We start from the raw sequence: 23626 nt of genomic DNA, 5'->3' as shown, positions 1-23626 counted from the left end.
CATCCTACCGTGAGCAGCTGGGCAGATGGAACTCCCCTATGAAGTGGGAAGGCTGAAGTAGAGCACATGGGGGCTGGCATGGTGGGGGGTGGTCAGAGGTATGGATGGACACAGGCTCAGTTTTAGGTGCCTCGAAGCTACGCAGAGAAGAGAGGTGAGAAGTACATAGAATTGTATGTATGTATATGGGTTAAAAGCTCAGGGAGGTCACAAAGTTTGGAATTGTCACTATATTTGAAACAAGGGGGAGGAGCTCTCCAGAAAAGAGAGTTTGAACAGTGTGACAGATTCCTAAAGAACTACAAAGTTTAGAAATAGAATAGGAGGAAAGGGCTATGAAGAGGAAGTGGAAATGGGAAAAGAAGAGCCAGGAAAGGTAGAAGGGAAAAACCAAGAGAATCTCAAAAACAGACAAGTTGAAAATGAGAGATGAGATGTCACATAGGACTTATTGGCTTGTATGGAAGTCATTTTTTAATTTTAGTAAGATTTACTAGAATAAGGGGGAGTACGGTTGACCTTTGAACAACACAGCTTTGAAGTGCGCAGGTCAGTTGAAAAAACAGCCTATATGTGGACCTGCGCAATTCAAACCCCTGTTGTTCAAGGGTCAGCTGTACTCTGAAGAGTGGGAGGGAGGAAGGATGTGGTTACAGCAGGGCAAGAGAATTCTTCCCATAAGCTTGGCTCAAAAGACCAGGAAAGAGGTAGCGCCATACTGGAAGGGTAGAGATGGGGCTGTGGAGGGCAGAATGTGAGATCACAAGTAGATTGATTTGTTTTCTTGTGGATTTTTAAAGATTTAATACTACTTCTTTTTAAAATTTTTCCATTGATTTAAGAGAGAGGAAGGGGGTAAGAAAGGAAGAGAGAAGCATCAAGTGGTTCTTCCACTTAGTCATTCCATTTAGTTGTGCATTCAACAGCTACTTCTTGTGTATGTGCCCAGACCAGGGAGGAACCCGTGACCTGGGCGTGTGGGGACAATGCTCCATCCACTGAGCCAGCCAGCCAGGGCCATGCCTTTTTTTTTTTTTAACACAAATAGGAAGAATCCAGTAGAGAGGTCAGGGGACCTTAATGTCTTTTATTTGCTTGCAATTGATGTTTTTTAGTGGACTGATGGATAGAATTCAGTACTTATACTAAGTGAGTATGTATTGGTCTAGTAGCCTCTCATTTCTTATGAATTTATATTTGAATTATTTAAAAAAAAAAAAGCTTGTTTTAAAAAAAACACGACCTTCGTAGTACTGCATTCTTGAATGCAAGTAAATGGAATTCCGTAGGAACCCTGTGTTATACGTGATTTATACTAAACATTTGTCTGGACTGTCTTAAGTTTATGTCTTTTAATAAAATACCACTGAGTTTTTATATCGGCAAGAGAGGTAGGTCAATTTGAATGGAGAAGCTAAAATGAATGGAGAATGCTAAATTAAGCAGTCATTTAGTTAGGAGAATGGGATTTTTAGAGATGCTACCTCTGTAAAAATGGAAAAGATGAGGATACACTGACTTTTCTCTGCTATGGAACAAAAAATTAGAACTGAAAAGGAGCAAAGTCTGAAATACATGACAATGACCATTTTCTTTTTAGGTGAAATGAATGGGGAATTGTGCAGATGATTTCATTCACACCTGCACAATGCTGCCTTTGAAGCTCATTACCATTTCCTTTGGCAGCCATTTAATATGCATGTTCCTGAGGGAGGCATCAGGAAACACAGTTTATGTTTCTTAAAAAGTAAAGGACTACTCTTGCCATCACCCCAGCGTGCTTAATGAATGTCCTTACCCCAGCGTTTAAGATTTGGAGTTTCTACTCAACCAAACCTTTTTAGTTTAAGCAAAAGACAATTCATAAGGTAAATTAAGTTGGTTTGTTTTTTTACAAAAAGGCCCAGTTTAAGCCAAAGCTAAGCGTATGCATTTTGTATCGCTTTCTGTTTGGGATTGCAGGGGATGGTGTTTACTTTCAGTAACTGAAATAATCCACAGCTAGATACATTTCATCCAGAGTGAAAATATCAAAAGGGAAGGGAGTGCGTATTGGAAAATAGTGAGTTGGAAAGGAAACGGTGTGACTTTTAAGTGTCAGGGATCATCCAAGAAAGGGAGAAATGAGAGTAAGAAAAAGAAAACCGAAACAATGGTAGTATCATGAAAATCTAATTTAAAAAATTGTTTTGGCATTTGGGTACAAGATTGAAGGTACATACTGTAAAATTATTAAAATAATGAGTTAAAATTAAAGGACTGTATTTAAATGCCTATGATTCTGTTTGGCACTGAAAAATCAGTTTATTGCTTGCTTATATATTGGCATGTGGGTGGGGAAAAAGACTATTAAAAAAAGTTTTGAGCCCTGGCCGGTTGGCTCAGTGGTAGAGCGTCAGCCTGGCGTGCGGGGGACCCGGGTTCGATTCCCGGCCAGGGCACATAGGAGAAGCGCCCATTTGCTTCTCCACCCCCACCCCCTCCTTCCTCTCTGTCTGTCTCTTCCCCTCCCGCAGCCGAGGCTCCATTGGAGCAAAGATGGCCCGGGCGCTGGGGATGGCTCCTCAGCCTCTGCCCCAGGCGCTAGAGTGGCTCTGGTCGCAAAAGAGCAATGCCCCGGAGGAGCAGACCATCGCTCCCTGGTGGGCAGAGCATCGCCCCCTGGTGGGCGTGCCGGGTGGATCCCGGTCGGGCGCATGCGGGAGTCTGTCTGACTGTCTCTCCCCGTTTCCAGCTTCTATAAGAAAAAAAAAAGTTTTGAAATTGAATTTACTGATCTAGGCCATTGATGCCGTTTGCTCGTAGGTACAATATGAACTGATGCCCTTTCAGATATGTGGAATGAAATATTGATTCTCGTGAGATTTCAGAATTTAAAAGCCTTGCATTTTTTTGCTTTCTCTCAACAGCAGTGGAAGTTTGATTATATTTAAATTAGTCAAAAAACAGCAATGATTTTTTTTCACTCATATATTATGCATATAGCTGGAAAAAGTAATATACCTAGAAAATATTTGACAAGGGCATAGGCATTTATTTAAGGTTCTGTGATTTATGTGATGTAGCTCTCTAACAGGTAGAAACTGTAAGCTTCCAAAGGTCAAAAAATATCCTAAGTGAAGTAGAAGAAAAATTCAGAAAAGTTAACTTGCATGTTACAAAAGTAAATATTACGTAATATTATATAAAAGTATATGGCCCTTCACATATTTAGTCCTTGATGACTATATCTCACATTAAACTAATATAAGCTCCTTGTCAATGGGAACTAGTTTTTTTGCTCCTCAAAATACTTTCTAGTTTATCCATATGTGTTGATAAATTAATTTAAAAGATATTTTGGGCCTGATCAAGCCATGGTGCAGTGGCTAGAGCAGGGGTCCCCAAACTTTTTACACAGGGGGTCAGTTCACTGTCCCTCAGACCATTGGAGGGCTGGACTATAAAAAAACTATGAACAAAATCCCTATGCACACTGCACATATTTTAAAGTAAAAAAACCCAAAACACGAACAAATACAATATTTAAAATAAAGAACAAGTAAATTTAAATCAACAAACTGACCAGTATTTCAATAGGAACTATGCTCCTCTCACTGACCACCAATAAAAGAGGTACCCCTTCTGGAAGTGCGGCTGGGGCCGGATAAATGGCTTCAGGGGGCTGCATGCAGCCCGCGGACCCTAGTTTGGGGACCCCTGCTGTACAGTATACTCACAGGTAGAAAATCATGGTAGGTTATTTATTGATATTACTGAAAAAGCGGATAGGAGCTTGCTGGGCTCTATCCGTTTTTCATTTATTCGGCTTTTGTACATCTGGCTCTCTGCCTTAGGGAGTCATGGAATTAAAGACAAAGGCAGGTACAAAATGGTTTCCTGACCAGAATAATAGCACTCAAAATTGGGGTATTTCTTCACTAAATTTGGCCTTTTTGTTTATGTACTGTAGTGACTCTAGGGCAGTGGTCCCCAACCTTTTTTGGGCCACGGACCTGTGTAATGTCAGAAAATATTTTCACGGACTGGCCTTTATGGTGGGACGGATAAATGTATCACATGACCGAGACAAGCGTCAAGAGTGAGCCTTAGACGGATGTAACAGAGGGAATCTGGCCATTTTAAAAAAATAAAACATCGTTCAGACTTAAATATAAATAAAACAGAAATAATGTAAGTTATTTATTCTTTCTCTGCGGACAGGTACCAAGTGGCCCACAGACCGGTACCGGTCTGCGGCCCGGGGGTTGGGGACTACTGCTCTAGAGGCTAATGTCATAGGTTTAGAAAGATTCCTATTTTAACACTTATTTGACAACTTTTTAAAGTCTAGAGTGTATTGATATGTGATATATATACTACATTTATGTAAAAACTCTTTAGATTAAAAAAGTAGTAAGGAAGTTGAAAGATGATGAAAGAGGTAACAGACTTCTTGGCTTGAACTGAAAGAAGATCTGGGAGTTTCCTGCCTTTTACTACCCCTCCCACCTCACCGTCCCCCCACACACACACACACCTCACCCCCCCCCCCACACACACACACCTCACCTACATCACTAATTTCAGGCCTGATCCCTCATTTTATGGAAGAGGAAGTAGGAGAATAAAAAATGAAGTTAGACACCCAGACACACATGGCAACATATTTGCTGCTGATAATTTTCATGTATTTATCTGTAACCGTTATACATAGATTTTAAAGTGAAAGGAACTGAAATGTTATATTATTCTGGTTTTCTGTGTCTATAACAGTTTTGACATCTAATTGTTGTTATAGGCATTATTTGCTGATTATTTCCTGAAACACGTAATAATGGACTTCTACTGAAGGTATCCAAGTTTTGTAAAATAATGTGATTTATATACAAGAATGGCCCTTTTTAGGAAAAATTAAGTATTTTTTTAAATATGCTTTTTCTAATAGTCATTTATTTATTTATTTATTTTAGTGATCTGACTTCTTGGTTACTCTTTTATAGATATTCTCTAAACTATCAAAACATTTTCCTTTTCTGTTTTTGGAAAGCTTTTCAGTCTATTGCTAAAAGTATGAGACTGTAAACAGACCAATCGTGTCCATTACCTTGTGGGGAGGGTTTGGTTCTGAAAGTTTGAGTACTATTTTCCATAAAACATAAAAAAAATTATTCTTGATCCACCTAAAAGTAAAATGATTAAAAACTATAAGGCAGAGTTATTAAACTTGAAAATGCAGAACTATAATAATGGGGGTTGATTTTATTATTTAGTCATTCATCAAATAATTATTGAAATGCCTACTGTGTTGTAGGTAGTGTGTTTATATAGTAGTCTCCCCTTATCTAAGGTTTTACTTTCTGTGATTTCAGTTACCTGCAGTGAACTGTGGTCTAAACCTATCAAATGGAAAATTCCAAAAGTAGACATAAGTTTTAAATTGCCTGCTGTTGGCCCTGGCTGGTTGGCTCAGCGGTAGAGCATCGGCCTGGCGTGCAGGAGTCCCGGGTTTGATTCCTGGCCAGGGCACACAGGAGAAGCACCTATCTGCTTCTCCACCCCTCCCCCTCTCCTTCCTCTCTGTCTCTCTCTTCCCCTCCCGCAGCCGAGGCTCCATTGGAGCAGGGTTGGCCCAGGCGCTGAGGATGGCTCTGTGGCCTCTGCCTCAGGTGCTGAAATGGCTCTGGTTGCAACAGAGCAACACCCCAGATGGGCAGAGCATTGCCCCCTAGTGGGCATGCCGGGTGGATCCCGGTCGGGCGCATGCGGGAGTCTGACTGCCTCCCCGTTTCCAGCTTCGGAAAAATGAAAAAAGAAAATTATAAATTGCCTGCTATTCTGAGTAGCGTGATGATCTTGCTTCATTTTGCCTGGGACGTGTATCATCCCTTTGTCCACGCTCTGCCACTTAGTAGCTGTCTTGGTTATTGGATGGGTTTATCAGACATTTTGAGAGGGAGACAGAGACCACATTTACCTAACTTTTATTATATAGAATTTGCTTATAATTGTTCTATTTTGTTATTAGTTATTGGTGTTAATCTGTGATGATGCCTAATTTATAAATTCAATTTTATCATTTAAAAAACACAGTATATGTGAGGTTCTGTATTATCCATGGCTTCAGGCCTTCGCTGGGTATACCTCACAGATGAAGGGGACTATTGTACTGGGTGTACACATGTATGATTCCCACCCTTGAATACAAGGAAAGGTCATTAAGGGAGAGTTCAGTAATTATAGAAGTTGATAAATTATGGGCAGGAAACAATAAGACACAATTAGAATAACTGAGTAAAAAAGGAAAGCCTCTCTGTTCAACACTTGAATGGGGAATTGGCCACGTGAATTGCTGAGGAAGACTGTTCTCAGGAAAGGAAACAGCATGTCTAAAAAATCTCGAGGCAGACAATCTTGATGTGGTTTAGAAACTGACAGAAGACCATGTGGCTGGGTCAGGGCAGGTCAGCAGGAAGGCGGTGCTGCTGGGTGCCATGGGGAGTGAGTGAGGCCTCTGCTGGGTGATGGGGAGTGAGGGCTCTGCTGGGCGATGGGGAGTGAGGGCTCTGCTGGGCGATGGGGAGTGAGGGCTCTGCTGGGCGATGGGGAGTGAGGGCTCTGCTGGGCGATGGGGAGTGAGGGCTCTGCTGGGCGATGGGGAGTGAGGGCTCTGCTGGGCGATGGGGAGTGAGGGCTCTGCTGGGCGATGGGGAGTGAGGGCTCTGCTGGGCGATGGGGAGTGAGGCCTCTGCTGGGCGATGGGGAGTGAGGGCTCTGCTGGGCGATGGGGAGTGAGGGCTCTGCTGGGCGATGGGGAGTGAGGGCTCTGCTGGGCGATGGGGAGTGAGGCCTCTGCTGGGCGATGGGGAGTGAGGCCTCTGCTGGGCGATGGGGAGTGAGGCCTCTGCTGGGCGATGGGGAGTGAGGCCTCTGCTGGGCGATGGGGAGTGAGGCCTCTGCTGGGCGATGGGGAGTGAGGCCTCTGCTGGGCGATGGGGAGTGAGGGCTCTGCTGGGCGATGGGGAGTGAGGGCTCTGCTGGGCGATGGGGAGTGAGGCCTCTGCTGGGCGATGGGGAGTGAGGCCTCTGCTGGGCGATGGGGAGTGAGGCCTCTGCTGGGCGATGGGGAGTGAGGCCTCTGCTGGGCGATGGGGAGTGAGGGCTCTGCTGGGCGATGGGGAGTGAGGGCTCTGCTGGGCGATGGGGAGTGAGGGCTCTGCTGGGCGATGGGGAGTGAGGGCTCTGCTGGGCGATGGGGAGTGAGGGCTCTGCTGGGCGATGGGGAGTGAGGGCTCTGCTGGGTGATGGGGAGTGAGGGCTCTGCTGGGTGCCATGGGGAGTGAGGGCTCTGCTGGGTGATGAGGAGTGAGGGCTCTGCTGGGTGATGAGGAGTGAGGGCTCTGCTGGGTGATGGGGAGTGAGGGCTCTGCTGGGTGCCATGGGGAGTGAGGGCTCTGCTGGGTGATGGGGAGTGAGGGCTCTGCTGGGTGCCATGAGGAGTGAGGGCGAGTGAGGCCTCTGCTGGGCGATGGGGAGTGAGGGCTCTGCTGGGCGATGGGGAGTGAGGGCTCTGCTGGGCGATGGGGAGTGAGGGCTCTGCTGGGTGATGGGGAGTGAGGGCTCTGCTGGGTGATGGGGAGTGAGGGCTCTGCTGGGCGATGAGGAGTGAGGGCTCTGCTGGGCGATGGGGAGTGAGGCCTCTGCTGGGTGATGGGGAGTGAGGGCTCTGCTGGGCGATGGGGAGTGAGGGCTCTGCTGGGCGATGGGGAGTGAGGGCTCTGCTGGGTGATGGGGAGTGAGGCCTGGGCTCGCCCTGAAGGCCATGCTAACGAAAGGGCTTAGGTGTAATTTTAGGGACATTGGGAAGCTGTTAAAGGGTTTTCAGCAGTCAGTTAGATGACTAGATTTATGTTTTATGAAGATGAGACAGTACAGAGGTAGGCAGGAACAGAAGCAGGGAAAGAGAGGTTATTGAAAGAACTCAGGAGAGAAACGAAGGCTTGCTTAGCGGCAGGAAACCAATTCAAGACCTACAGTTTCCTCTTGAACAGTACAGGTTTGAACTGTGTGGGTCCCCCTGACCTGCCGCTGCAAGTGGTGCAGTGTTTAAAGCGTCGACCTGGAACGCTGAAGTTACTGGTTCGAAACCCTGGGCTTGCCTGGTCAAGGCACATATGGGAGTTGATACTTCCTCCTCCTCCTCCTCCTCCTCCTTCTCCTCCTCCTCCTCCTCCTCCTTCTCTCTCTCTCTCTCTCTCTCTCTCTCTCTCTCCCCCCTCTTTTCTAAAAATGAATAAATAAAAATCAAAAATAAATTATAATCTGTGTGGGTCCACTTATATGTGGATTATTTTCAATAAATGTATTGGAGAATTTTTTTTGAAGATTTTGAATCGATTACACTAGGCTACCATAAAGCAATCATATTGTTGCTTCTTCGTTGTCAATGTATTAATTTTATATCTGTAAATATGAATTTCTTTTTGAAAATATTTTTTATGTTTAGTGTTAGTAATAGGTATAATGTCTATAGTGTTTGTATCATATAAGACAATATTGATACAGGTACTGAGGCAATTCATCTTGTAAATAGGTGACGTAAAGTTACAGTATTAATACAGTTCAGTGCTGTAAATGTTTTTTCTCTTACGATTTTCATAATAACATTATCTTTTTTTCTAGCTCACTTTATTGTAAGAATCCAGTATATACTATATACACAAAATATGTGTTAACTGTGTTATTGTAAGGCTTCTGGTCAATAGTAGGTTATTAATAGTTAAGTTTTTGTGAGAAGTCAAAAGTTATATGCAGATTTTTGACTGTGGCAGGGGGTCAGTGCCCCTGACCCTTGCATTATTCAAGGGTCAGTTATATTTTTGAAGAATATATTTTTAATATGTATTGATATATATTTACAGAACTTTCCTATATTCGATAAAGAAGGTAAGGGAAAGGAAAATGTCGCTAGTGACTTACTGGAACTCTGGCTGGAAGGAATGGCATTGCTGTGTAGTGAGGTGAGGAAGAGGAGGGGGCGCAGGTTGGGAGAGAGGAGATACCTGCGAGAAGGGTCAAGGGGCAGTGACTTACTGGAATTCTGGCTGGAAGGAATGGCATTGCCGTGTAGTGCGGTGAGGAAGAGGAGGGGGCGCAGGTTGGGAGAGAGGAGATACCTGTGAGAAGGGTCAAGGGGCAGTGACTTACTGGAATTCTGGCTGGAAGGAATGGCATTGCCGTGTAGTGCGGTGAGGAAGAGGAGGGGGCGCGGGTTGGGAGAGAGGAGATACCTGCGAGAAGGGTCCAGGGGCAGTGACTTACTGGAACTCTGGCTGGAAGGAATGGCATTGCCGTGTAGTGCGGTGAGGAAGAGGAGGGGGCGCAGGTTGGGAGAGAGGAGATACCTGTGAGAAGGGTCCAGGGGCAGTGGGATACTGGTTTGAAAAGCTCAAAAGAGGTTTGGACTAGACATATGAATAGGAGAGTTGCTAGCTTACAGAAAGTATTTAAAGCCCTGGGAAAGGGTACCCTAAGCTGAGGAGGGAATGCAGAGAGAGAATGGAGTTTTCCAGGACAGTCCCACGTTTAGAGGTTGGCTGAGGAGTAAGCCTACAAGAGAATGAAAAGAAGTAACCAGGGAGATCAGGAGAAAAGCCGGGAGAGTGCGATGAGTTCGGAATCACAAGAGATGGAAACATGTTGACAAGGAAAGTCTCATCACTGGGTTGGAGCTCACGTGTCAAGAACAGATAAGAGCGCGTGTTGCTTTCCGTTGACCATAAGAGCCACCCCGGTGGAGTCAGACAGGAGTGGTTGCAAAGAGGAAGTGAGGAAGTATAAGACAGTAAAGGTCAACAGACAGATTTTAAGAAGTGGGTGGAAGGCAGAGAAATATGATAGTAGCTGGATCTCATGGAGGATGTGAGATCAAGGGAAGGCTACTTTGGTTTAGTAAGATGGGCACCACTGGAGTAGGACTGGCAGAATGTGTACTAGATTGGGTGTAGGCTACTATACTGAGGTTCAAACAAACTTGATTTCTGCCTCATGTAACAACCCAGAGTATGTGGGTTGTAGTCCATGCGGTCATCCAAGGATCCAGGTTGAAAGGGGCAGCTCTGGCATCTTCCTGAACTTGAGGCCTCCATAACTGGCTCTGTGGGGAACCAAAATCAGTATTAATTTCCAGCCAGTGGGAGAGGAAATCTAGAGAAAGTGGCTCTGTCTTTATGGGGATGACCTAAGTACTGAATACGTTTTCTCTGTTGTCTCATTGGTCAGACTTGATCAGATGGCCACAGCTCATTGTAGTCTCAAGCTAGGTGGCAAAGTACTAGCAAAAACAAAGTTACTAAAAGGAAATGGAGAAAATGGATTCTGGGGAGTGTCTGTTTCTGCCACTGATTAGGAGCTTTTGGGGGTGGAAAAGGGCTTTATAATATACTCATTCTGTTTCTAAACTATAGCGCTTGACTTATATTTGGTATGTAGTAAAAGTTCGATGAATTGAACTGACTATTACAACTTAATCTTCCCCCTTCTGAAAGGTGGGATTCAATTGGAGGCTTCACTTTTTTCTCTAGACTCATACCACTTTTCAATAAACACACAAAAGAGAATATAATATTTACTTTGAAGATTTGCTTGAAAATTTAAAACAATGTGAAAGGAAAGAAGAAAATGTCTTAGTTTTATTTGGATCACTATCTTGCTCTCAATTTGGACTTGCTTTTACATACACTTTGGGCAGCTGAGCACATGTCAAGTTGATATGTCTTTTATTCAGCAGAAAGACTATCTGGTAATTATAAAAAGTAATCCTAAATCCTAAATAGAAGTACTGAAATAGCATTTAGTTTATCAAGTAGATTGGTATTTATTTGTAATGTTTTCCCTTTTTTTTCAAATTATTAAATGTGTTCCAATGTGTATTGTGAACATAGGAAATAAATATTTTACTATAGAGTTTTGTTTTTCATAATTACAGGGGGTCTTTGGGTTGCGATACAGTTCCGTTCCTATGACAGTGACATAACCTGAATTTTGGTGTAAGTTGAAACACACCATAGCCTAACACAAACAACGCTTTGGCTTTTAACAGCCCAGAATAGAGTAGGTAAGCCGACTGGGGGACGCCAACTTTCTCATTCATATGCCGCATTACTGCGTATTCTGCCATGTACAACCAAACCAGTTCGCCCACGTAGTCCGTAAGTACGATGCAAACGGCATAAGCCAAAACTCACATCTCATTTTTTTTTTTTTTAGTTTTTATGAGAGTGAGCATCATAAACTCAAAACGTATGTCGAGACTGTCGTAACCCAAGGATCCCCTGTATATTAATGTGTGTATCATATCATTTGCTTAAAGTATTCCACCAGCCCTTTGCTCATAGGACCCTGATCAAGTAGGCAGAGCAGGGTGCCTATTTTTACCAGAAAATTAAAATTGGGAAAGGAAAATATATTATAATCTGAGATACTTGTTTTTGAGGTAGTTTCCACATACCCAAAATAAATTACTTACAATGACGTGGTAACCATAGGCATAACAACTCAGTTGCTGCTTAGAATAAAAATCTGCTTTAAACAAAATGACATGGCTATTAGCAGAGGGAAAAGTAACAGCAGAAAATAAGTTCTTTAGGTATGATCACGTTCAATTCTCTCATTAAGCAGATGTGGAAACTGAGGCCCAACGTATGTACATGTCTTGACCAGCACGGTGGTTATATTCTGCAAAGTCTTTCTTAGGATGTAAGAGCAAATTATTATATATTAAGATCTGTTGTTTGAGTTTCTTATGAGGTAATTCCCTTTCAACATTCAAGGGAGAGAGAAGGTAGTCAGGAAGGAGCCCCGAGAAGGAACTGTGAGGGAGGGAGAGGTGATGCGGCCCCTTCCTCCAGCGTGGCCCGTGCTTGCCCCGTATGGACGGGTCCTGTGTCCCTGGAAAAGCCTCTGTTGTGGCTTTGATGAGAAATCAAAGGAGAGGCATTTGTTCAGGCAGGAATGGAGAGATGCAGGGATTGGGAAAGGCAGAGCAGAGTCCCTATGGATAGGAAGAGGCAAGGGAACGAGAAGGAATACGCACTTCATTATGAGATCATCCTTCCCCGAGATTAAAGTATATATTAGGCTGATGCAGCAAATTCATTTTCCTCAAATGAAATGTATCTGTTATGTAATTATGACGTTACTCTACAGTCATCTGTGGCAAAAAAAAAAATCAAATAGGAATAAAACCTGTGATCATTGCAGATCAACTTGTACTTTCAGTTAAATGTTAACTTTGGACCATTCCCAGGCACCCGCCTTCGTGGTAAATTTGAAAAGTCGTCTGTTAGCTGTGTACAGTAGGATCAGGCTTTGATTGTTAGCATTTCTCTGTCTTTCACCCTGTGGTGCTCTGCAGCCTTCAGGTGTGTAGCACTCTCGTGTTCCTGCGGAGGGAAGGTAATTGCACCCAGTGACGGGACTTCCATTTTTCTGCTTGCAGAACAATCAACCATGACGACAGAATCTGGCTCAGACTCAGAATCCAAGCCCGAGCAGGAGGCCGAGCCCCAGGAGGCGGCGGCGGCTCCGCAAGGGCCCGTGGGGGCGCAGCCGGGGTCGGAGGAGCAGCGCCAGGCCTTGGAGCAGTTCGCAGCCGCCGCAGCGCACAGCACCCCCGTGAGGAAGGAGGTGAGCCCCGGGCCCCTGCTTCCTGGGCCCCTGCTTCCTGCTCCCCTGCAGTGGCTGGCATCACGCTGAAAACCGATTAGGGAATGTTTACTGAGCTTTTTCAGGGTGTGGTCTGACCTTGGTCTCTTAGCAGGAGAAGGAACTATGAGGGATCATCTGCTTCACCCTTTCTGGTCCCAGGCAGATGAAAATTTACAGTACTTGAATGCTTTCAATGAATGACATTCCACAACCTTGCTTGGTAACTCCTGCTTTTGATTAAAGCTCTTCAACTCCACTGAAATCTGGACTGCAGTATTGGTTTTATCTGGGTTTACAGGGGGGCTAGACACCACACTGACGACTTTAATTATGCTCTTGATTTTTATTCATGCCCAGGGGTCAGAGCTGTTTTGTTTTTCCCCGGAGTCAGTCTGACACTAGTGTTGCCAGCTACACTCAGTGATACTGCATAGGTCTCTTTCCCTCCCTGAGATTCATGTATACTGTCAAATCTGTTACATACTAGATATATCTCAGTTGTCATGTGTGATGTGAATATTTCTCTTTAACGTTCCTGTGTAAAATATAAAACATGGTTTACACCTGGGCCTTGAATCAATCCGTGTTTAAATTTCTCTGACTTAAAACATCAGATCTGGAATCGACAAGTTTTAGAGTGCTGACTCACACATAGTAAGGAAATCTGGAGTCCCCTACAAACGATTTACTTTTCAGAGGCCAGATGTATAGGCATGCGTCTAGAAATGAAATCAGCATATTCATGAAATTCTTTGGAAGGTGCAACTCATTATTTATTATAACATTAAATTATAGTAAACTGCCACCGATTATTTCTTTCCCCATGGCATTTAAGTTTTGCTTTTAAGTAGTATTGAGAATAACATTTATTTTCATGTTTTATAAATAGGTGCTCTGTCTGATCCGAGATGTTTTGGAACCAGGAGTAAACAGTTATTCTTCCAATTTGTTCAACGAAACCTAAGGAGTTGTTGTTTTCCATGATGTTCCTTTACCTTTTCTTTTTGTGGAGCAGTGATAGTAGTAGTGTTTGTTTTTAAATCTTCAAAAATTTAAGATAACTAGGCTGGGCTGTTCTCCATTCTTTCCTCTTAACCCTGAATTGAAATAAAAATGAAGGTGGGGGAATAATTGTAGAGAAGCAAGAGTTTCTCTCCCCAGACATGTTTAAATATATATTTTTTCTTCTATAGTCAGATGTTTGAAACAAAACAAGAGAAATTATACTAAACGCTTAGTGGTAAAGATGACTGGTTGCAAAGTTAGGAGACTTAAATTAAGTTAGCCCTCTCTCTTCCCCCAGTCACTTTAGTATCCTGGAGAACTGGGCCTCGGTTCCTTATTTACAAATGAAGAGATCAGGAGGGATAAAGTTCTAAAATTCTTTGATCCATATAGGAGTCCAGTTCTGTTGGAGGTACACAACAAAGGGTATTTGGGTAGTTAGCGATGGTTAAAACGTGGGCTTGGGCTGAATTTGAATCCCAGTTGACTGGTTTTGTGACCCTGAGAAAGTTTGTTAAGACCACGCTTCGTCCCTTTCTCCTCCCGTGCCAATGAGGGCAACAATGCCCCTCCCAGAGCTGTTATGAGAATGAAATCAGAGAGAGGATTTGATACCGATATTTTTAAATTGTAGTGCACAGTATGACTATGATTGACATTTCATTTTGAGTTAGTTTTAGAGCCGTTACAGTTGATTTCAAAATGTGCTTAAGAGCCTCAGTGATGGTTGTTGTTTCAAGTGTTATGGAAAGGAGGCCCCCCTTTCAACATTGGTGGTTTATGATGACTCTGGACTTGATATCTAAGTAACCCAAAAGCTTATTCTGATACAGGTACTTTTATTTTAGTAGAGGAAAAATGAAATTTCATTATTGTACTATATAGAAAGGTTAATTCCAGGTAAAATGTAAATAAAAATTAGCTTCTGTTGACTTTGCCTGTGATGAGATACAATGTCCATTAAAAGTCTTATGTAGCCCTGGCCGGTTGGCTCAGCGGTAGAGCGTCGGCCTGGCGTGCGGGGGACCTGGGTTTGATTCCCGGCCAGGGCACATAGGAGAAGCGCCCATTTGCTTCTCCACCCCCACCCCCTCCTTCCTCTCTGTCTCTCTCTTCCCCTCCCGCAGCCAAGGCTCCATTGGAGCAAAGATGGCCCGGCGCTGGGGATGGCTCCTTGGCCTCTGCCCCAGGTGCTAGAGTGGCTCTGGTTGCGGCAGAGCGATGCCCCAGAGGGGCAGAGCATCGCCCCCTGGTGGGCGTGCCGGGTGGATCCCGGTCGAGCGCATGCGGGAGTCTGTCTGTCTCTCCCCGTTTCCAGCTTCGGAAAGATACAAAAAAAAAAAAAAAAAGAAAAAAAAAAAGTCTTATGTAAATTATAAAACACTTAACAAATGTGTTATGGTTATGATATAAAATTCCAAGGTTACCAAACTTCTTAAGCTACCTTAAGGCCAGAATTAATGTTTTGTAACTTTTTTCTTTCTTTTTTTTTTTTTTTTTTTTTGCACTGTTTTAATGCAAAATTAAATGGAGAAGACTAATAGGTCAAAAAAAGTTGGATCAAGTTGCCAGAGCAAGTTTTCTGTTGTTTCAATCAGGGCTTGCATCTCAACTGGTTTGGACTTTGAAGTTGGTTATTCTGTTTTTTTTTCTTGGTTTCTTTACTCAGCAAATGGTGTGTTTCTGTTTGTTTGTTTGTTTGTTTGTTTATAATTCTGAACTTCTCAAGACTTTGCCTTGAATTTGTCTGCAAGGTAGTGGAGGAAAGGACTATATTGGCAATTTTTTGGATGTAAACAAGGTAGAAAATGCCATCGTGAAAGCAAAAATCTGTACCTAAAATCCAAGATAAATATACTAAAAAAAATAACTTTGTGATTCTATTAGAGTAATGTAAAATTGTAAAGGCTAATGAAGAAGAGAAGTTGAAGTGATAGTCAACACCATCTTTACTCTCAAGCCTGTGTCCTGTTAGCTACCAGGAGGACGGTAGTATGTTCATGAGAGGGGAAATTTCATGTTTATTCAAGGGGCTGAAAATAAACTGAATTTCACAACATATTTTTCTTCGAACTGTCAGTGTCTGTTATTATGCCAGTGGGACAGTAGTAGTCTAGCCCAGGAGTTGAATTTGCACTAATACCTTTGGTGGTCATTTAATAGATAGATGAGGGGTGTAAAAAAGAGTAGCTGGATGGCAGTGCACAGAGATTTCTACGGGGAGTGATTCAAGGGAGAATTTTATTGTTACATAGGACGTCCTCTGCCGTTTTGAGTCTAGTCTGGACTAGACTGTTGTGATCCGAAAGCAGATTAAAGCTTTGGGCCAGATTTGATCTGTTCTTATACTGGCTCATTACAATGAGGGGAAGCGCATTTAAGGGATTACTTAGTGATGAATTTCAGTGCTGCTGGCTTCATTGAATTGATTTAAAGCCAAACAAATATTTTAACAGTTGTAAAATTACTGAGAAGATTAATACTTGAAGTTCTGTAGGCCTTAAAGTTTATAAGATGCCTGGTATGTAGATTTGGAAATTATGGAACTATAGAAGATTCCAGTGAATAAAGAAAATGGAGTATACTAGGTGAAATCTAAATGATTTTTTGTAAAGATCAGTAGTGTCCAGTGCCTTTTTGAAAATCCAGGGATCTATTTGTTTTTTCTTCTTTGCTCAGTGAAGTCCCAGTGGCATTTGCTCAGGGCTTCGAAAGTAAATCCTTGAGTCAAACTGCAGTGAGCACTGGTGCATCTAAACGTCAGAAGTTTTTTAGGTAAAATTGTTAGCATTATAAATATCTGTATATTTATATTATTTTCTAATATCCTAGTTTAAATGTCTTTCATCCTTTGAAAACTAGGAATGCCTGTTGGTAAAGTGTTCTGGTGTTGCCTGAGCAATGCAATATTTATTCCCTGCCTTGCAGTGAAAACCACTCATTGTTCTTCACAGGTCACTGACAAGGAGCGGGAATTTGCTGCTAGAGCTGCAAAACAGCTCGAGTATCAGCAATTAGAAGACGATAAACTTTCCCAGAAATCATCCAGCAGTAAACTCTCTCGATCTCCATTAAAGATCGTCAAAAAGCCTAAAAGCATGCAGTGCAAAGTGATGCTTCTAGATGGCTCAGAGTATGCCTGCGACGTGGAGGTAAGTGTGTATTTACTACTTGTTTGTCCCAGATCCTGAAAGCTGGGGAGTGTTGGCATAAAACATACAAGATGTCTCTTTATTCTTTTGGAACTCCGAAAAAAAAAAGAGAGAGAGAGAGAGAACCTGTTTTTAAGTACAAAATTAGTTCCAAAGTCTCTAACAGGATCGAATGACTAGAAAGACCTATAATGTCACCCAAATGTCATAATCAAAAGAAAAATGTGTTCTTCTTTTTAAAAATACCTCCAACACTTCCCATGATAGGAAAAAGAAGATGGAGGCCTTAATCATCAAGTTTTCTCTAATATCCTGGCTATGAGCTATCGTTTAAATGAATTTGGCCTTTTCTGTTTGAATATTTTATGGCCAAGTCAGGTGTTTCCTGGAAGAAACTTGGAGAGTTCTGGTACATCAGAGCATTGGGGTAATTCGAACTGTGAATGTCCTTTTCTTTCTTTTTTTTTTTTTTTGTATTTTTTTGTATTTTTCTGAAGCTGGAAACGGGGAGAGACAGTCAGACAGACTCCTGCATGCGCCCGACCGGGATCCACCTGGCACGCCCACCAGGGGGCGACGCTCTGCCCACCAGGGGGCGATGCTCTGCCCCTCCGGGGCGTCGCTCTGTCGCGACCAGAGCCACTTTAGCGCCTGGGGCAGAGGCCAAGGAGCCATCCCCAGCGCCCGGGCCATCTTTGCTCCAATGGAGCCTTGCTGCGGGAGGGGAAGAGAGAGACAGAGAGGAAGGAGAGGGGGAGGGTGGAGAAGCAGATGGGCGCTCCTCCTGTGTGCCCTGGCCGGGAATCGAACCTGGGACCTCTGCATGCCAGGCCGACGCTCTACCACTGAGCCAACCGGCCAGGGCCGGATGTCCTTTTCTTGCTGAGTGAATGAGTAATCGTAAAATGTGCAATGTGGTGGGCATTGCAGCTTGAGTGTTCTTTCGGTAAAGCAAACAAGTCTGTCAGAGAAGAGGAAGTTGAATGACTTTTATCTGAGGGTTGCAGCAGGTCCAAGTTACCAGATGACAACAGGAAAACCTGTGCGTAGCTATGGAGATGGGTGGTTGTTGAGTTCTCCGAGTGTCGAGTGTCGCCGAGAGCACACACAGGGTATGAGCTCAAGCGGAAGGAGCCAGTAGGTCTCTGTGGCACCACCGGGAAAAGGGCAGCTTGCTCTGTTAGCAAGGTGGTTCCATTTCAGAGGTAATGTTTTCATTCCTCTCGCCTCCGGGCCCCTGCCCTTTGTCACAGAGGGTCTTTACACACCCCTCTATGCCAGCTCCTCCCACCATATGCTTACTCAGTTCATGGCTTCCGCTGGGTGAGCAAAGAGCCACTCCCAGGCCCACTGGCAGTGCACGCCTGTGCGCTCCACATTTCTGTTCCTCTTTCCCCGTGTCACACACACAGCTCTGAGCTCACCTGAGTTCCCGTGTCCCACATTCATTCAGCTCTGCTTTCTCTGTCTACAGCCCCCACCCATATCATTCCTGTTACATTTTGCATAATACACTCAGGCACTCTGTGTTTTTCTTGGAATAGAAGATTCAAATCCATTTCATGTTGATAACGTCATTAAGGGCGGGGATGAGGTTGGGATACTACATTATTATCGATTGCAGGAGCATAGAATATATCTATATGTTTTTGAAAATAAATTATTAGATCAAAACTTATTTAGTCTGTCATATATTTCTAGAATTTTTGTTATTGTATAACTTGAGAAATACTGATGGGTTGCTGAAGGGTGAAATATATGTTCCAAGGACCCTACCTAATGTTGCCTTGCACGGATTCATTTCTTGCATTTTTGTGGCTTTGATTCTGGCTAAAATCTTAGCCTAGGTTATTCAGTTGTTGATTTGGATGTTTATTCTGGAAATGGGGAGATACAATAATATCCTCCTACCTGTGTTTTTCTATGAAGCGTAAAGGACTTTTGTAACCTTAAAAGAGGTTGTATTTTTCCATTGTGGATCCACTTTCTGGAAAAATTGATCTAAGTCAAGAGAAGCTTTTTTGTTGCTGTTAACTTCAAGGAGAGTCTTTCTATTGATTCCATTATACGGTATAATAGAAAAGAGGGCGTTACCGGACAGACCTCTGGTCACAGATACCAGAGTGTTCCTAAGGAGAGTTTATAGTGTTTCATGTAAGGAGAGTAAATGCCTCAGGACTGACCAAGGTATGTGTAGTGTTGAGAATTTTGCTAAATTTAATTTATAAATTCATGTTTCAAATTTATTAAAGGTAATTTGTGTTTTGGAGTACAGACTTTTCATTTTGTAGTTAACTTTATATACAATTCATTGGTACTTTTATTGTCACTGTGAACATTGGAATGTCAAGGCAATGTTGGTCAGTTATTTTTCTTTAGAATAAAGTATTTTTATAAACTTTGAAAGAGTCTTAAGAGTAACTTTTTTCTGTCACAAAAACCTTTGCCAGCAGATTATTTTCAGTTTTAGAACAACTATCAACCGTAGGAAAAAAAAATGTGTTCACTACAGAAAGTGTTGAGAAGATGGAGAAATTTGGACGTGGTCAAGTGAAATGGGTTTATTTGCAGCTGCCTGGTTGAATAAGAAAAGTGGTTGTGAACCAGTGGCATGGTTCTCAGGGTGGGAATAAGGTGCTAGTTGGAAAAAATGTATTCAAAATGACTCTTGTCTTAAGATACAAACTGTGGCGCATAGACCTTGACTGCCAAGGTACACAGGGTGTAACAGGTAAACAGAGATTGAAAAACTTTACCCTGGGGAAGATATCCTTCAGTCTGTGTTCTCCTTTAAAATAGTTTCTATCAACATCTTGGATGAAGCACCAAAAAAAATTTTTAAAGTGGATACAGAGCTTTAAAAGTGACTAAGGAGTCAGAATCCATGTGTGAAGTGGGCATATGGAACACTGGAGCAAAGTAGCAAGATAAGAATTAGCAGGAGGTAAAACTTGACTCTGTTTTTAAGGATTAAGTACAAAATAGAAATGTGGACCCTGGGCAGTTGGCTCAGCAGTAGAACATCAGCCCAGCGTGTGGAAGTCCCGGGTTCAATTCCTGGTCAGAGCAGACAGGAGAAGCAACCATCTGCTTCTCCACTTCTTCTCTCTCTCTCTCTCTCTCTCTCTCTCTCTCTCTCTTTCTCCCTGTCTCTTCTTTTCCTGCAGCCATGGCTCAGTTTGAGCAAATTGTCCCCAGGTGCTGAGGATGGCTCCATGGTCTTGCCTCAGGCACTAAAGAGGCTCGGTTGCCAAGCAACAGAGCAGCAACCCGGATGGGCAGAGCATCACCCGCCCAGTAGGGGGCTTGCCAGGTGCATCCTAGTTGGGTGCATGCAGGAGTTTGTCTCTGCCTCCCCGCCTCTCACATTAAAAAATAAAAAATAGAAATGTGTTTGGGGAAGAGGTGGTCAGACTCAATGACTGTAAAAACTCCACACACACCAGCAGCGCAGTAGCTGTCAGACATGATCACACCATCCCAGGCCACTTTGAGGGACGTGCAGTGTGTGGTTTACTGACAGGGTGGTGAGTCGCCTGGGTCCCTGTGCTAGAGAGGTCCTAACACGTGGTGTCTTGTTCAGTTCTCATGTGACAAGAATGCTCCAGGTTTACCAGATTGGGGTGCGAATGGAATCATTCACTTGTGACCCACATTTGAAGTTACATCCTTAAACTTTCCAAACCTAAGTTTGCTCAAATGGGGATGAAAGTATTTGCCTTCAAAAGACGTTATTGAGAAGATCAAAGCTGAGACTGGATATGAACACTGTCTGGGATGTAGCAAACTTGATAAATGGTAGCGTCTTACAATAATAGTAACAGTGAATTCTTTTTTTTTATTTATTTATTCATTTTTAGAGAGGAGAGAGAGAGGGAGAGAGAGAGACAGAGAGAGAGAAGGGGGGAGGAGCTGGAAGCATCAACTCCCACATGTGCCTTGACCAGGCAAGCAAGCCCAGGGTTTCGAACCAGCGACCTCAGCATTTCCAGGTCAATGCTTTATCCACTGAGCCACTACAGGTCAGGCATAACAGTGAATTCTGATTTGAGCTTATTTATGGAGAGTGATGGGCTGATGAGGGATCCCCAGAAAGCTCAGGGTCTGGAGTAATACAGAAACAGTGGGGTCTACTCTAACAAGCATTTTTTGACACCATCAGAGATGCTCCTACTGAACTGTTTCAAATTTCCTTCTAGCAGTGGGCCGAGATCATTGTAGCATTCAGTGTTTTTTCATTTGAATGACTTTTACTCTAAATAATTTTTCAAGTTCTTAGTCTCAATTATCTAAAATATAAAAAGATCTTATCATCAGTAAAATGTAAGAGAAGTTTTTTTTTGGTTTTTTGTTTGTTTGTTTGTTTTATTCAATAAGAAAAGAGAAGGCAGAGAGACTCCCACATGCATCCCGACTGGGATCCATCTGGCAGGCCCACTAGCAGGTGATGCTCTGCCCATCTGCGGCCATTGCTTTGTTGCTCAGCAACTGAACTCTTCTTAGCACCTGAGGCAGAGGCCATGGAGCCATACTCAGTGCCTGGGGCCAACTCACTCCAATCAAGCCATAGCTGCAGGAGGGAAGGGAGAGAGAAAGAGAGAGAAGCAAGAGGGCACTTCTCTTGTGTGCCATGACTGGGAATCTAACCCGCGACATGCACACGCTGGGATGACACTCTAACACTGAGCCAACTGGCCAGGGTGAGAAGATCTTGTTATACTAAGAAAAGGTGTTTTTATAAGTAATTTGATATGTATGTTTAGAAAATGTTTGCATGCTACCAGATTTTCATGTATGCCAACAAACTCACTAATCCTGTCATTCCCTGATTATTTTTATTGGACCATTAAAGAACACAACAGCTTTCTGTAAACAGTTTGTTATCACCGTTGCTGTATATTTCTTGGACATAAAATTTAAAAGAGAAAATAAATAAAAATGCCCCAGTCACATGCAATAAAAAATAGTGCTCGTCACGTATATTTTAGTCCCATTGCTTCTGTGTTCGGTGGACTCAGTTGAGTCAGACTAACTAGCACACAACATATTTCCAAACAAATATCCAATTAGAAATTATTTCTCTTATTTGAATACCATTCTAATCTAATCTGATACAGTTTTAGGAAAAGAAGTCAAGCACGGTCTGAAATTTGAGTCCGTATTTCATAATGTAGGTTTGCTGCTGCATATAGAAAATGTTTAAGCCATCTTTTGGTGTGGTGTGGTGTGGTCTGTCCTCCACAGAAACGATTGGTGGAAGAGTCTAGAGCGTGAGTGGAGAGTGACAGAGGGTTTACCATGGCAGGTGTTTCTCACAGAGGCCCTGCCCTGTGTCTCCACGCGTGTGAGACCTCAGTTTACTCTACTTATGGGTGATTCAGTAGTGAGGGGGACTTAATGCTTATGAGACCCAGGTGAATCCTCGGATAGCACTCCAGGGGAAGACACCAGCGAATCAGCCACATTGCAGAGATTTATATCCAGATCGGGGCAAATAAGAAAGAGCTGCTTAAGTGCAGCAATCAAATCATAAAAGCGGCCCTGGCCGGTTGGCTCAGTGGTAGAGCGTCAGCCTGGCGTGCAGGAGTCCCGGGTTCGATTCCCGGCCAGGGGACACAGGAGAGGTGCCCATTTGCTTCTCCACCCCTCACCCTCTCCTTCCTCTCTGTCTCTCTCTTCCCCTCCCGCAGCCAGATGTGAGGGCGATCTGGCTGCAACATCTGTCACCCATTGATCGCCAGGGTCGATTCGGCTGATCTGGCTGGCTAGGCGAGTGTCCCCTTCCTCCCTTACCGCTCCATGTGCGTCCCTCCCGAAGTTGCGCGCTCGGTCAAGGAGGATGACCTTTCCCGCTAGAGGAGAGGACCGTTCTTCAGTCAAGGGTATAGGAGTAGCTGTGCTCCCCTGCTAGAACCTCCAAACAAGTCTCAAGCCCCTCCCGCAGCCAAGGCTCCATTGGAGCAAAGTTGGCCCGGGTGCTGAGGATGGCTCTGTGGCCTCTGCCTCAGGCAGTAGAGTGGCTCTGGTTGCAACAGAGCAACGCCCCAGATGGGTGGAGCATCACCCCCTGGTGGGTATGCCAGGTGGATCCCGGTCGGGTGAATGTGGGAGTCTGTCTGACTGCCTCCCCATTTCCAGCTTCAGAAAAATACAAAAAGGGAAAAAAAATCATAAAAGCCAGTGCCCCAGGTCCAGTCCTGTTCAGAGCCTGGCAGGTTGAGTGAGCTCTATGATAGACCATTCAGAGTCTTCCATTATGTCCCAGAAGCTGGAGTCAGCACAGAGACTGTGGAGTTCACTCCAAAGAGCATTTCTTGATAACCATCCGGAGATGCTTCTAAGGAAGCAGAGAGGGTGAGGAAATTTATGACCCTGTCATAAAAGTGCTTTGTCAGGAAGGGACTGTTAAAAAGTTTTCCAAATGTTTTGTCTCATCCGTGGCCCAAGTAACTGTCTGAATTTATTGTACTTTTTACGTACTCCTCTTACTAGGGTTCGACTGGAAAAACAAATTCAGTGTCTGAATATTCCAACTTCTGTAGATGTCACACAAATAAAAAACCTTACAATTCTGGTAGAAGTTCTTGACAGCAAAGAGAGTTGCCATAACCCAGAAAGTTAATTAGAGCACCTGTTGCCTTTCATGGATTATAAAAAATAATAATGATTAAAAAAAATAAGGATTTTTTTTCAAACCAATACAAGCATTGTTCATTCCACCATAAGTGTCAGAGGTTTTCATTCTGTGTGTAAATTCCTATTTCACGTCTCAGTGGTCTTCT

General features: G+C 43.5%; 1 protein-coding gene across 17 annotated transcripts in view; it reads left to right on the top strand.

The window, feature by feature from the left end:
- EPB41L3 (erythrocyte membrane protein band 4.1 like 3) overlaps window positions 1–23626 on the top strand; it is a 272467-nt gene that overhangs the window by 155558 nt on the left and 93283 nt on the right. For 15 of the 17 annotated variants that reach the window (XM_066353283.1, XM_066353281.1, XM_066353295.1 and 12 more), the window contains 2 exons: window positions 12479–12666; window positions 16647–16844. In XM_066353283.1, coding sequence (XP_066209380.1) covers window positions 12490–12666; window positions 16647–16844 — 375 coding nt within the window. In that variant the 5' untranslated portion in view covers window positions 12479–12489. Of the gene's footprint in view, window positions 1–12478; window positions 12667–16646; window positions 16845–23626 lie in introns of those variants that run through there. The other 2 variants (XM_066353286.1, XM_066353284.1) reach the window with 1 other exon arrangement.

Source organism: Saccopteryx leptura, chromosome 11 (assembly GCF_036850995.1).
Source record: "Saccopteryx leptura isolate mSacLep1 chromosome 11, mSacLep1_pri_phased_curated, whole genome shotgun sequence".
Taxonomy (NCBI): domain Eukaryota; kingdom Metazoa; phylum Chordata; class Mammalia; order Chiroptera; family Emballonuridae; genus Saccopteryx; species Saccopteryx leptura.
The sequence above is the reverse complement of the archived record's forward strand: the minus strand, read 5'-3'. Positions and strand labels throughout refer to the sequence as shown.